At 41.1% G+C, this 15394-nt stretch overlaps 1 protein-coding gene across 4 annotated transcripts in view; it reads right to left on the bottom strand.

The window, feature by feature from the left end:
- LOC127574218 (protein FAM135B-like) overlaps positions 1-15394 on the bottom strand; it is a 249465-nt gene that overhangs the window by 103963 nt on the left and 130108 nt on the right. For all 4 annotated transcript variants that reach the window (XM_052023030.1, XM_052023029.1, XM_052023031.1 and 1 more), the window contains one exon: positions 3726-3796. In XM_052023030.1, coding sequence (XP_051878990.1) covers positions 3726-3796 — 71 coding nt within the window. The remainder of the gene's footprint in view (positions 1-3725; positions 3797-15394) is intronic.

The raw sequence follows: 15394 nt of genomic DNA, 5'->3' as shown, positions 1-15394 counted from the left end.
ACAGGTCATGTAGTTTAGTTATTGTTATCTAAGCCAAGGCAGCAGCAGGCACCTACAAATAACTAAAGTGACAGCTGAGCAAATTGAAAAACTAACTAGGGTTTTTAAAGTGACATGCCATTCACTCTCCCTGGCTGGTTATGTTTGTGTGTATCAGCCATAAGTAAGTGTAGGAATGAAGAGGAATCAGCCTACAGACCAAGGTGAGGGTATGCCGTGCTGTTGTCACACCCATTTTACGCTATGCTTGCAAGACATAGACAGTGTACAGCAGACATGCCAAACAGCTCAATCACTTCCACATGACCTGTCTGTGTAGAATACTCCACATTACGTGGCAAGACAAGATTCTAGAAACACGGGTTCTTTCCCAAACAAACCACCCCAGCATTTACACATTGTTAAAAGAATCACAGATTAGCTGGGCAGGACATGTCAGAAGAATGTCTGACAGAATACCAAACCAATACATAGAACACTACAACACAGTACAGGTCCTTCGGACCATAATGTTGTGCCGATATTTTATCCTGCTCTAAGATCTACTTAACCCTTCCCTCCCACATAGACCCCTATTTTTCTATCATTCATGTGTCTATCTAAGAGTCTCTTAAATGTCCCTAATGTATCTGTCCCCACAACCTCTGCAGGCAGTGCGTTCCATGCACCCACCACTCTCTGTGTAAAAAACTTATCCCTGACATCTCCAATCCCCCAGCTGTTCCATGGAGAACTGACTGAGAGCAAACGAACATGTGGTGGACAGAAAAAAGAGATTCATAGTCTCTCTTAGAACCTCCCTGAAGAGCTTCAACATTAACACATAGCACTGAGAACAACAAGCATTGGATCATCCTGTTTAATGTATCTGTATTGAAAACAGTGCTCGCTTATATGAGGAAACTAGAATGGAGGAAACACAAAGGGCAAGCGGATCTTGAAAATCAAGAACCATTAATGTTACAGCATCCCTACACCTCTGTCACCTGTGTGGAAGGAACGTTAGGGCCCAGGTTGGTCTAACCAGCTATCTCTGTACACATCGCAACATTATAGATTAAATGTCATGGTCTCACTTAAGAATGAGTGATGAACCAGAAAAAAAAGGACTGGTTTCAGGTTGTTGTGAGAATCTCCTTCTGTATTAGTTGAGTTAGGTTCTGTATAAGGAGAGTTAGTTGAGTAGAGTGGCTAAATATACGTGAAGAAAATAACAAGTACACTCCACAACGTGATAGAATTAGACAGGTGCATCAATTTCATGCATATATTGGCATGCTATTTCATTACTTTTATGTCCAGTTCTCCAATTCCACATATTACTTAAGAGTGCTAATGAAAATGGGACAATAATAAAAACTTACAACCATCCCAATAAATGAGACAGGTACCAGAAGTTGAAATTAAATATTTGAAATTGGGAATGTCCAGATAACAATGGTAAGTTCACACACAGAATTTTTATGAGCCTTCTACAGCGTATTCATTTATTTTGATATAATCTTGCTTCTTTACTGCATCTAACTGCTTGGTTTTGAGAAATGATCAAACAGATATTTTTTGACAACTAGCTTGAATTGCCATAAATTGATACTGCTGTGAAACCATGCAACAAGATTGCTTAATAAGTATTTCAGAATGTGTACTGCAAGTGCTCATGTGAAATGTGGCACAGTCTTCAGAGAGCAATGTTGCCTTATTTTCTACACAATTAGACACAGCAAACTCCTGATTGCTATATAGTAATTCCTCATATTACAAAGCGCTCTATTATGAAACCTTATTATAGCACAGTCAGTCCTGGATCACCCTTTATTTTTGCTGTCAATTATTCAGCCATGCTTTGTTAATAAATATTTTTGGTTGCTATATAATTACCTCTATAAGAAAATTTCACATAACAAAGTTATTTTCCTAGGAACGCATCACCTCAGTAATATGAGAGGTATTATTGAACTTTTTATTAAAATATATCTCTGTAGTTAATGCTAAACATTTCGTCTAATGAATCTGGTAGAATTAGCATGGACAAACTGATACTTTAACATGGAACATAGAACTGTACAGCACAGGAACAGGCCCTTCGGCCCACAATATCTGTGCTAACCATGATGCCAAATTAAACCAAACCTATCTGCCTGCACATAATCTATATCTCTCCATTCCCTGCATGTCATGTGCCTGTCTAAAAGCATCTTAAACACCATTATTGCGTCTGCTTCCACCACCACCCCTGGCAGTGCATTCCAGATACCTACCATCCTCCGTATAAAAAACCGAGTCCACACATCCAGTTTAAACTTTCCCCCTCTCACCTTAAACTTATGCCCTTGAGTATTTGACATCTCTACCCTGGGAAAATCCACCCTCTCCATGCCTCTCATAATTTTATAAACTTCTATCAGGTGTCCCTTCAGCCTCTGACACTCCAGATAAAACAATACATGTTTGTCCAACCTCTGCTTATAGCTAATACTATCTAATTCTGGCAGCATCCTAATGAACCTCTTCTGCACCCTCTCCAAAGCCTCCACATTCTTCCTATAGTGTGGCAACCAGAACTGCACACAATACTCCAAATGTGGCCTAACGAAACTTTAATACAGCTGCAACATGACTTCCTGACTCTTATACTCAGTGCCCCTGACTGATGAAGGCAAGCATGCCATACACATTCTTTACCACCCAATCTATTTGTGTTACCCCTTCAGGAAGCTTACGTCTCTAATAAATAAAGCAAGTTGACTCAGTATCCTTCAATGTGGGAGAAGATCGATGGGGAGAGCATGGAGTTTCTTTGTGTTGGAATTGATTTTGGAAAAGACTAGGTTATGGAGAGAGACTAGGAGATGGCAGGAAACCAAGATTGCAGGTGGAAGTTGCAGACAGAGTAAAGGGATGGTGTGGGGAGAATACTCAGGGTGCCAGGGACAGAACTGACAGGAAGATTGGAAGTGAATGGGTGGAAGCTAGAGAAATAGGTAGATGTTATGAAGGGCAGGAACTGATAAGATATCTTCATTAGTCACATGTACATCGAAACACACAGTGAAATGCATCTTTTGCGTACAGTGTTCTGAGGGCAGCCCGCAAGTATCGCCATGCTTCCGGTGCTAACATAGCATGCCCACAACTTCCTAACCTGTACGTCTTTGGAATGTGGGAGGAAACCGGAGCACCCAGAGGAAACCCACGCAGACATGGGGACAACGTACAAACTCCTTACAGACAGTGGCCGGAATTGAACCTGAGTTGCTGGTGCTGTAATAGCATTACGCTAACCGCTACACTACCGTGATAATGAGCAAGTGAGAAGATTGGAGCTGAGGAGGGGGATGGAATTAAGGATGGACCTAAGCAGCATAAGGACATCATCAAGGAGAAACTGGGACGGTTCACTAGAGATGGGAAAATTTAAAAAAATAATCTGGCCAAGGGAAAGTCAAAGCCGATCTAACAGAGGCCAAGGTAAGGATTGGTTCCTGAGGTAAGGATTGGTTCCTTAACTAATACCAGATGGTCCTTAAACTTCTGATTATGACCTGCTCTGGAGCTTGAACCACATGCTGGGCACAAACCTAGCAAGAACAGAGGGAAATTATTGATTCCGAACTCTTGGTGATATATTTATAATAACAAGCAATGACCAACAGAGACCCACAATGTAAAATTAGCCAATTTAACATCAAAAATTTTTTTTGGAGGGCATGAAATATATTACTCACTGCTGTTCAGAGTCTGTGAAATGTAGATCAAGCTTCAGCTGAAAGTCCACTTCATTCAATGCCTCTTCCACCTGCAAAACAAGTTAAAAGAGTAAACAAAAATTGTCTCCTCAGTGAACAAAGTATAAAGTGCCCCAGAAATTCAGTCGATAGCCATATTGTGAAAAGAGAAAACATTTTAAGGAAGTTATCAAATCTTTCTTGTAAAAAAGTAACATCCTCGCCAACTTATGGAAATCCCTAGCTCATGGCTGCTTTGAATGGGGATGGAAAATCTAGGATAGCACTGAGAACCTCATTCTTGGGAGCAGGTGGAAGCCTGGCAAAAACTTGTGGAAAGAACAAGCCATCTCCTACATTACCCACACACCCACTCCTGTGGCAAAGTCTACAAGATCGCACATTGGCCTCATCAGCCACCTTAGAACCAAAGTCCTTAACCATGAGGAACTGCCTATTAAGAAGAGAAGAAAATTGTTTGAAGGCAAGTCTAAGAATCTCTGCTAACCGCGTCCCTACTATGGAAATGTCAGGGTAAATCAGGGTGTTGCTGCACTGGAAGGTTTTCTGTTAAAGATAACTGAGAATTGTGTCTCTAAAAAAATACATAAATTAGCATTAGGCACGGTAGTGTAGCGGTTGGTGTAACGCTTTACAGCACCAGCGACCCGGGTTCAATTCCGGCCACTGTCTGTAAGGAGTTTGTATGTTCTCCCCATGTCTGCGTGGGTTTCCTCTGGGTGCTCCGGTTTCCTCCTACATTCCAAAGACGTACAGGTTAGGAAGTTGTGGGCATGCTATGTTGGCACCGGAAGCGTGGTGACACTGCCCCCAGAACATTCTATGCAAAAAGATGCATTTCACTGTGTGTTTCGATGTACATGTGACTAATAAAGATATCTTAAAAAATAATATTCTCCAATCTAATTAACCTCTTTCCTTGGGACACCAAGGAGCCTGAGAAAGGAACAAATGTGAGAGTGGTCAGCCTGAGTTATGCTATAATTGTAGGATACAGGGTTGGTGAGCATTATTGTAAGGGTGTGTTAGAAAAGATTTAGCTCATGTCAATCATGATACATTTAGGAATAGATTTCAATGGACGTATCGTGATTACATTTGGAAGTTAGGAGAAATACATACAGTTTCTTTTATCTGCAGATTTAATTTCCTCAGAGGATTTTTTACTATGTGAAAGACTACACTACAGCAGAATTCAGAATGTCAGAAAATGAACTTGCCAGAATATAACAAAAATGACCTACTGATTTATTCTGTTTGTTTTAAAAATTAAGACAATCGCTGGCTATTGAACAGCAGTAAGGGTAATTTTTTTACCCAATAAAGTTATCTTCTTGCATGTCTTTAACCTGAAATGTTAACTGTTTCTCTTTTGACAGATGCTGCCTGACCCACTAAGTGTTTCCAGCATTTTCGGTTATAATTTCAAACTTACAGCATCTGCAGTTTTGTTTTAATTTTCATTTACCCAATTTATTTCAAAAGTTTTCTGAGTTAAAGGAATCAACACTTTTGTAAGGCTGGTTAGATGTGGTACTAATCCAAGGGCTAACCATTTGGAGATAGACAAGTAAGAATTTTTTAAGTTCCAAGATGGATCAGTTCCAATCAGGATCAGTCAGGCATTCTCTTTTTGGGAAACACACAAAGCGCTAGAGGAACTCAGTAGGTCAGGCAGGGAAATGGACAATTGACATTTTGGGTCAAGACCCTTCATTTGGCCTATACTTTTTCCTATGAAATGTCTGACAACTCTTTGCTTGAAAATTAAAATATTCATACTTTACTCTGCATTCGGTATTGTTTTACCTTATAATATCTCAATGCACTATGTGATGAATTAATCTGTATGAACAGTATGCAAGACAAGTTTTTCACCGTACCTTGGTACAAGTGACAATAATAAACCAATTCCAATTCCAAATCAAGTGACTGATTCCTGTGGAATGAGGCAAATGATTGACCCTGTAAATTAGTACATATGCCAGTTTAGTCTGTTACAAATGGTTTTGGTATGACACATTTTAATCATGCGAAGTGAATCTGGCACGTAGTGTTAATTTGTAATCAAGTTCTAGTTCTCTAAGGACATCCTAATATCAATAAGAGCATGTAAGGTCTTGCTTTAGTTCATAGGATATTGGAGATTATGTCTTCAAATTAAAGTGCAAATCTTGTTTCGAAAAATATCGAATTTAGCATTGAATATGGATGCTATCACTGAGGTTGGTGGTCACTTTTTAAATTTTTTTTTCACATCAATAGTTTAAAACAAAAATATCTGGATAGAAATAATCAAAATGGCCTACATTTCTAAAATGAAACCATTTAAGAGTGAAATTAAAAGGACTCTGGACTGACCCATTTCTGGCACTCAAGTAAGTGGCTTGTTATCAGGATAACACTCCCTCTATAAATCAGTTGCACATACGATGAAACCTCTATCATCAAGGCTGTAATTATCAGCCAGAATTTTCACATCATTGAATCTTCTGTGAGACCTTAAAACTACACATTATTTCTTTTATTATCTACATTTCTGCTTTTTATCTATTTTATTTATACTGTCTATGAGTTAAATTCAGTGCGTCATGTAAAGAGGCACAACTTGTTTAAGATCCAATTTAAGCACCTTGGTTACCTGTCATTTGCTATGAGCCCCTCCATTTGACTGACTATTAGATAGGATACCAACTTTAAAGTGAGTATAGAATTAGGGAAGCCCTAATTTACTTTGACATAAGATAAAATTAATAGAATATAAAACTGTTGGATAAGCTAATTGGTTAAAATTTGACACAAACAAAATTTTGTTGCTTTGTTAAATTCATAGTAGAATGCAACTCCACACAGAAGAGAAAATATAACATCTGCAATAAGATCTTCTCATATTATTTTCAAGCAAAATCTCAAAGCTTTGATGGGCCCCCATGGTCTATTTGATGTGAGTGTAGGTGATGAAAGTGGAATCTGCAGGAAGGAAGGGTCAGGACCAATCACATCCATGAAATGCCTAACCCTCTGGACATCAATCCAAAATTCAGAGTTCAATCTCTGATCTTCACTTGCCAAGACTGGAGCAGTGATTGCAACAATTGATTCGGAGTTTGTAATTTACCATAAAGCCACAAGCTTGGTTGACTTTCTCTATGAAGGTCTATAAAGTAGCAGCTGTAAATGCAAATGTGGAGATACTAGATTACCAGTGTTCCTTCAATATTGCCATCATGGGTCATATTCTCCTCGATTCATGGGCACAGCATCTATCCATGAAACTCTACAGATAAGGTTACCCATATATAGAGCACAGTTCTGTAAAACACAGCTAGTTTATGATTCATTGCTTTATCTCTAAATTCTTTCTGAAGGAACATCATTATCTCAATTTTATTGATTCCCATTAATTTTAAAACACTTCAATTGATTTCCCTTGTCTTAACAAGAGCAGATTGACCTTTGTGGGTCTCATCACTCAGTGGTCAAAACCATTTAAGATGCTCTTCCTTTCAGTGCATTTATGAGGCAATTTTGCTTTCTCCCTTTACCACCTCTTCTAATAATCCACTTATAAAACTTGAAGGATATCAATCTCATACCCCTTGAACATTTCATTTTTCCACCAACACTGTCTTTCCTCCAGACCTAGCGTTAAAAATTAGTCAACACTCCTAATTTCTCATTCTTTGGTGGGATATCAATTTTTGACTGATTATGCCTCTGAAAAGGGAATAAATAATTTTCTCTGTGAAAGCTGCTGTATCAATGCTAATAACAGTTACTCTGTTCACAACAGTGAAGTGTTTCAACGATGTAGAAGGTAGATAAATGAAGAACACTCAATACTTGAGGAACAATATTTTCCCCACTAACAGGAACACTTCCTGTTGATTGAACAAGCCGAAAGATAAACATATTTTTAAACTCTTTTCATTGCTGCAATACTAATGTAATAGACAGATAATAATGACACAACATGAAATGATAAACAACGATAAAAAATAACCAGATAATCTCATGGAACTGGAGTAAGTGTTGTCTGAAACAATCACCCATGAAATATAATCCCAAAAAATGTAATTTGTGAAAACCATTGTACTAAATGAGAGGTGATTCAAATCCATCAATTCTAATTAATGATATAAATCATTCGTCAAAAATACCACAGAGAATTATTTTTTAAAATAATTTGTGTGCCTTTGTAACTTGTTTGCATTTAGCCTCAGTTTTGTCACCACTGTAAATACCAGAGTTAGTTATATTATTACAAGCAGATATTTAATGGTTATGATTAAATGAGGGCAGGCATATTAACATAACCCACTTATCAGGGTGGATAAGCAATTCCTAATGGAAGGAACAATGCAAGTCATTGCTGGAGTTTATCAAAGATGGTGGGAATAAAAACATCAACAAGTAGTCAAGAATAGTTGCCTTATTATTCCCAGTACTTTCACACATGACATAAAAATGCCTACAAGAGCTGTACCCCACCCACTGAACTGTTGAACCAACCTGCACAACCCTCATCACCACCTCAGCATAGCAACACTATGACCACTTTGTACTACAATGGACTTTGTTTTTTTTTGTTGTAATTGTGTTCTTTCTTGTATAATTTTGCATAACCGGACGGCCACATCTGCACCCGAGCTGCAGCTCCTAAGGGACCGCGTTAGGGAACTGGTGATGCAGCTCGATGACCTTCGTCTGGTCAGAGAGTGTGAGGAGATGATAGAAAGGAGTTATAGGCACTGGGGCCACGGGAGACAGGCAAGTGGTCACAGTCGGGGGGGTGGGGGAGGGGAAGGGGAAGAGGCAGGTACTAGAGAGTACCCCTGTGGCTATACCCTTTGGCAAAAAGTTCTCCTGCTTGAGTACTGTTGGGGGAGACAGCCTACCTGGGAGAAGCAACAGTGGTAGTGTCTCTGGCGCAGAGTCCAGCCCTGTGGCTCAGAAGGGTAGGGAAAGGGAGAGGAAGACAGTTATGATAGGGGACTCTATAGTTAAGGGGTCAGACAGGCGATTCTGTGGACGCAGGAAGGAAACTCGAATGGTAGTTTGCCTCCCAGGTGCCAGGGTCCGGGACGTTTCAGATCGCGTCCAAGATATCCTGCAGTGGGAGGGAGAACAGCCGAAGGTCGTGGTACATATTGGTACTAATGACATAGGTAGGAAAAGAGATGAGGTCCTGAAAAAAGACTACAGGGAGTTAGGAAGGAAGTTGAGAAGCAGGACCGCAAAGGCAGTAATTTCAGGATTACTGCCTGTGCCATGCGACAGTGAGCATAGGAATAGAATAAGGTGGAGGGTAACTGAGTGGCTGAGTGATTGGAGTAGGGGGCTGGGATTCAGATTTCTGGATCATTGGGGCCTCTTTTGGAGCAGATATGATCTGTACAAAAAGGATAGGTTGCACCTGAATCCCAGGGGGACCAATATCCTGGCGGGGAGGTTTGCTAAGGCTACTGGGGAGAGTTTAAACTAGAATTGTTGGGGGGTGGGAACCGAATTGAAGAGACTGGGGAATAGGTGGTTGGGTCTCAAATAGAGAAAGCTTGTAGATGAGAGGGAGGATAGGCAGGCAATAGAGAAGGGACGTGCTCAGACCGACGGTTTGAAATGTGTTTATTTTAACGCAAGGAGTATCGTGAACAAGGCGGATGAGCTTAGAGCCTGGATCAATACTTGGAGCTACGATGTGGTGGCCATTACAGAGACTTGGATGGCTCAGGTACAGGAATGATTACTTCAAGTGCCAGGTATTAAATATTTCAGAAAGGACAGGGAGGGAGGCAAAAGAGGTTGGGGAGTGGCACTGTTGATCAGAGATAGTGTCATGGCTGCAGAAAAGGTGGACATCATGGAGGGATTATCTACAGAGTCTCTGTGGGTGAAGGTTAGGAACAGGAAGGGGTCAATAACTTTACTGCATGCTTTTTATAGGCCGCCCAATAGTAACAAGGATATTGAGGAGCAGATAGGGAAACAGATCATGGAAAGGTGTGATAATAACAGAGTGGTTGTGATGGGAGATTTTAATTTCCCAAATATCGATTGGCATCTCCATACAGAAAGGATTTAGATGGGGTGGAGTTTGTTAAGTGTGTTCAAGAAGGTTTCTTGACACGAAATGTAGATAAGCCTACAAGAGGGGAGAATGTGCTTGATTTGGTATTGGGAAATGAACCTGGTCAGGTTTCAGATCTCTCAGTGGGAGAGCATTTTGGAGATAGTGATAATAATTTTATCTCCTTTACAATAGCATTGGAGAGAGATAGGAACAGACAAGTTAGAAAAGCATTTTATTGGAGTAAAGAGAATTATGAAGCTCTCACTCAGGAAATTGGAAGCTTAAGTTGGGAACAGATGTTCTCAGGGAAAAGCACAGAAGAAATGTGGCAAATGTTCAGGGGATATTTGTGTGGAGTTCTGCATAGGCATGTTCCAATGAGACAGGGAAGATACGATAAGCTACAGGAACCATGGTGTACAAAGGCTGTAATAAGTCTAGTCAAAAAGAAAAGCATACAAAAGGTTCAGAGAGCTAGGTAATATTAGAGATCTGGAAGAGTATAAGGCTAACAGGAAGGAACTTAAGACGGAAATTAGGAGAGCCAGAAGGGGACATGAGAAGGCCTTGGTGGGCAGGATTAAGGAAACCCCAAGGCATTCTAGAAGTATGTGAAGAGCAAGAGGATAAGACGCGAAAGGATAGGACCTATCAAGTGTAACAGTGGGAAAGTGTGTATGGATCCGGAAGAAATAGCAGAGGTACTTAATGAATACTTTACATCAGTGTTCACAATGGAACAAGATCTGGGTGATTGTAGTGAGGACTTGCAGCAGGCTGAAAAGCTTGAGCATGCAGATATTAAGAATGAGGATGTGCTGGAGCTTTTGGAAAGCATCAAGTTAGATGAGATGTACCCCAGGCTACTGCGGGAGGCGAGAGAGGAGATTACAGAGCCTCTGGCGATGATCTTTGCATCATCATTGGAGGCAGGAGAGGTTCTGGAGGATTGGAGGGTTGCAGATGTTGTTCCCTTATTCAAGAAAGGGAGTAGAGATAGCCCAGAAAATTATAGACCAGTGAGTCTTACTTCAGTGATTGGCAAGTTGATGAAAAAGATCCTGAGAGGCAGGATTTATGAACATTTGGAGAGGTATAATATGATTAGGAATAGTCAGCAATGGCTTTAAGGGCAGGTTCTGTCTTGCGAGCCTGATTGAATTTTTTTGAGGATGTGACTAACCACATTGATGAAGGGAGAGCAGTAGATGTAGTGTATATGGATTTCAGCAAGGCATTTGATAAGGTACCCCATGCGAGGCTGATGGAGAAAGTAAGGAGGCATGGGATCCAACAGGACATTGCTTTGTGGATCCAGATCTGGCTGGCCCACAGAAGGCAAAGAGCGGTTGTTGACAGGTCATATTCTGCATGGACGTCGGTGACCAGTGGTGTACCTCAGGGATCTGTTCTGGGACCCTTACTCTTTGTGATTTTTATAAATGACCTGGATGAGGAAGTGGAGGGGTGGGTTAGTAAGTTTGCTGATGACACAAAGGTCGGAGGTGTTGTGGATAGTGTGGAGGGCTCTCAGAGGTTACAGCGGGACATAGATAGGATGCAAAACTGGGCTGAGAAGTGGCAGATGGAGTTCAACCCAGATAAGTGTGAAGTGGTTCATTTTGGTAGGTCAAATATGATGGCAGAATAAAGTATTAATGGTAAGACCCTTGGCAGTGTGGAGGGTCAGAGGGATCTTGGGGTCCGAGTCCATCGGATGCTCAAAGCGGCTGCGCAGGTTGACTCTGTGGTGAAGAAGGCATACGGTGTATTGTCCTTCATCAATCGTGGAATTGAATTTAGGAGCCGATATTTTGCAGCTATATAGGACCCTGGTCAGACCCCACTTGGAGTACTGTGCTCAGTTCTGGTCACCTCACTACAGGAAGGATGTGGAAGCCATAGAAAGGGTGCAGAGGAGATTTACAAGGATGTTGCCTAGATTGTGGAGCATGCCTTATGAAAACAGGTTGAGTGAACTTGGCCTTTTCTCCTTGGAGCGACGGAGGATGAGGGGGGACCTGATAGAGGTATATAAGATGATGAGAGGCATTGATCGAGTGGATAGTCAGAGGCTTTTTCCCCAGGGCTGAAATGGTGACCACAAGAGGACATAGGTTTAAGGTGCTGGGGAGTAGGTATAGAGGAGATGTCAGAGTTAAGTTTTTTACTCAGAGAGTGGTGAGTGCTTGGAATGGGCTGCCGGCAACGGTGGTGGAAGCGGATAAGATAGGGTCTTTTAAGAGACTTTTGGATAGGTACATGGAGTTTAGAAAAATAGAGGGCTATGGGTAAGCCTAGTAATTTCTAAGGTAGGGACATGTTAAGCACAGCTTTGTGGGCTGAAAGGCCTGAATTGTGCTGTAGGTTTTCTATGTTCTATTTTCTCTAATTTATGTTTTAATTATGTTTTTGTTGTGAATGTTGAGTCTCTAATGCTGTGTGCCTGTGATGCTGCTGCAAGTAAGTTTTTCATTGCACCTGTGCATACATGTTCTTCGTAAGTTGGTAAATTAGTTTATTATCACATGTACCAAGGTACAGTGAAAAACTTTGTTTTGCATTCCATCCATACAGAGCAATTCAATACATAACAATAACCAAATGCAGAATGAAGTGTTACAGTTACAGAGAAAGCGCAGTGCAGGCAGACAATAAGGTGCAAGGCCATAATGAGGTAGATTATGAGGTCAAGAGATCCTCTTTTCATACTAGGGGACCATTCAATAGTCTTATAACAGTGGGCTAGAAGCTGTCCTTGAGCCAGGTGGTTCGTGCTTTCAGGCTTTTGTATCTTCCGACTCAGTGGAGGGGGGAGAAGAGAGAGTGTCTGGGTGGGTGGGGGCTTTGATTATGTTGGCTACTTTACCAAGGCAATGAGAAATGTAGACAGAGTCTATGTGTTGGGGGGGGGGGGGGGGGGGGGTGTGGAATCCATGATGTGCTGAGCCATCTACAACTCTGCAGTTTCTTGCAGTCTCAGGCAGAGCAGTTGCCATACCAAGGTGTGATGCATCCCAATAGGGTGCTTTCTATGGTGCATCAGTAAAAATTGGTGAGGTTCAAAAGGGACATGCCAAATTTCTTTAGCCTCCAGAGGAAGTACAGGCACTGGTGCACGTTCTTGGCCGTGGCATCTACATGGTTGAACCAGGACAGGCTATTGGAGACATTCACTCCTAGGAACATGAAGCTTTCAACTCCCTCGACCTCAGCAGCATTGGTGTAAACAGGAGCGTGTGCACTGCGCCCTCCCACCCCTCTCTTCCTGAAATCAATGACCAGTTCTTTTGTTTTGCTGACATTGAGGGAATGGATGACAGTCAACTCGACTTGAATTTGGACTTGCTTGTTCTGACCACTTGCTTATTTAGCATCTTTCACTCTGAAGGATTACTTGTTTCCTTCATTCCTGCTTCACTGGCCAGCTGTTCTGAAGAACATTTTCTTCCCTTGCTTCCACTGCAAAGAGCCACTTTATATCTCGTGTTCCTTAATCATCTCAGTCTACATCCATCCGCAAAAGAATACTTCTAATTTCAAGTCAAGTATTCCCTCAATTTCTGTTAATCAACAGACTTAGGTATGTTTGTATTTTAACAAGACAACAGATCTGCAGACATGGAGATTGTAATGCTTGTTCTCACTATTTGCGTGAGGTATTCATGAAATCCTTTGATCAGATAGCTGGAAGAAATGCTTGAGGAAGGAGACTGTATATGAGCCCTGTCCACGCACAGCAGTGTAGCGGTTAGCGTAATGCTTTACAGCGCCAGCAACCCGGGTTCAAATCCGGCTGCTGTCTGTAAAGAGTTTGTATGTTCTCCCCATGTCTGCGTGGGTTTCCTCCGGGTGTTCCGGTTTCCTCCCACATTCCAAAGACGTACAGGTTAGGAAGTTGTGGGCATGCTATGTTGGCGCCGGAAGTGTGGCGACACTTGCAGGCTGCCCCCAGAACACTACACAGAAAAATTTATTTCACTGTGTGTTTCAATGTACATGTGACTAATAAAGATATCTTATCCTAGCAGGAGCAGAGTAAACTTTTTTTAGAATTTTGAACTGAGTTTTCAAAGTAAACAAAATAGTAGGAAGATAATAGATGATACATTGCAATGGCAAAATTACATTTGTCACATCGTATCCATTAGTTTGCACAATCACACTCACTGCTTTCCTTGCATTGAGTCAACTATCTCAGCTGACAATGAGGAAAAGCAGCTTTTATTAACATGTAACAGCTTGTTCTATTAGTTCCTCTAGCCAACTGCCATTCATCCATAAACAAAATACCTTCACACACGGGTAGAAATAAAATCAGACCTTTTCAACAAACAAACCTTGCTGAAAGGACAAATGGCCTTTATTCCATCACCCAACCAAAAACTTTAATGACCTGTGAATATTAAATGAGGATAGAATTATAGCTATAAAGACCAGTCTAATTCTCAATGTAGCCTGCCACCATCAATGTTCACAGAAGCCAAAGGGCCATTCAAGTGAGGTATCTAAAGAATTCTGTGCTGGTACAAATACATCCTGTTGGTGCCATTCTCCTGTACTTGCCTGGCAAGTACACTGGACTCCATTTGCAATGACCTGTAATTACTTGTCTTCCCATGCCTAGGTTACCAACCTCAGGTGCATAGTCTCTTGAATTCACCAAAAGCTGGCAGGCCAGAGCCAAGGGGAAGGAAGAGGTGTGGCAGCAAGGGGGATGGTCTCAATTTGGGAAAATAGGGATGAGATGCTGGACCACAAGACTTATCCAGCTCATTAACTTCAATACGCACCTGAAAATTCCACGGTATGACAAATGAAGATTCGAGCAAAATCATCCCTCTGGCTTAAAGAGTGGGGAAGAAAAATGGTGCAAAGAAATGGCTCTTCCTAAAATAATCTAATTGCATGTAAATGGACTTGATTTATTTATAAAGCACAAGTTGCAAGATGAATAAAGACAGCCAAAGGCAATGCAGGAACTAAGTGCTGACATTTCTCAGCTACAAAAGGCAATATGTTGCTTGTATAACCTTCCTATGAGGCACTGCCTCCCACTACTGCTAAAACACAGTGACTAATGGCAAATACTAATTGCCTGTGTTCTCAGAAGCAATATTGCAATGTATTTCATGAACTGAACTTGCTGCCAAAACTATGTCATTCTTCATATTAAAAATTATTACTGCAACAAAGAAGTGAACTAATTAGTCAGAGAGATTCATAACAACAATAACTAAATACCAGTTTAATTGGTATTTTTCTATATACTAAATATAGAAAATAGAAGACCGTGTAGCACTGGATATCCAATTAGAGAAAATCAAAATCAACATAATGCAAGGACTGACAGCAAAATTTCCGCTCTGTCCAGTCACCATTTGTCAATTTGATGTCCCTCAGTAATCTAACAGGCATTTGGTGATTGTGACTCGCCAAGTCTTCAGAACAGAAAATGAAGTTACCATATTGATCAACTTACTGCCCGAGTATTCTGCCTCCTAATATTCTTGCTATAGCACACTCTTGTTCTGCAGTTCCCACAATGACAGCAAAACTGTATCCAAAAGGTGGCCCC

The sequence above is a fragment of the Pristis pectinata genome, chromosome 9 (assembly GCF_009764475.1).
Source record: "Pristis pectinata isolate sPriPec2 chromosome 9, sPriPec2.1.pri, whole genome shotgun sequence".
In the NCBI taxonomy this organism is placed as follows: Eukaryota; Metazoa; Chordata; class Chondrichthyes; order Rhinopristiformes; family Pristidae; genus Pristis; species Pristis pectinata.
Note: the sequence above shows the minus strand (reverse complement) of the source record. Positions and strands in the feature narration are given on the sequence as shown.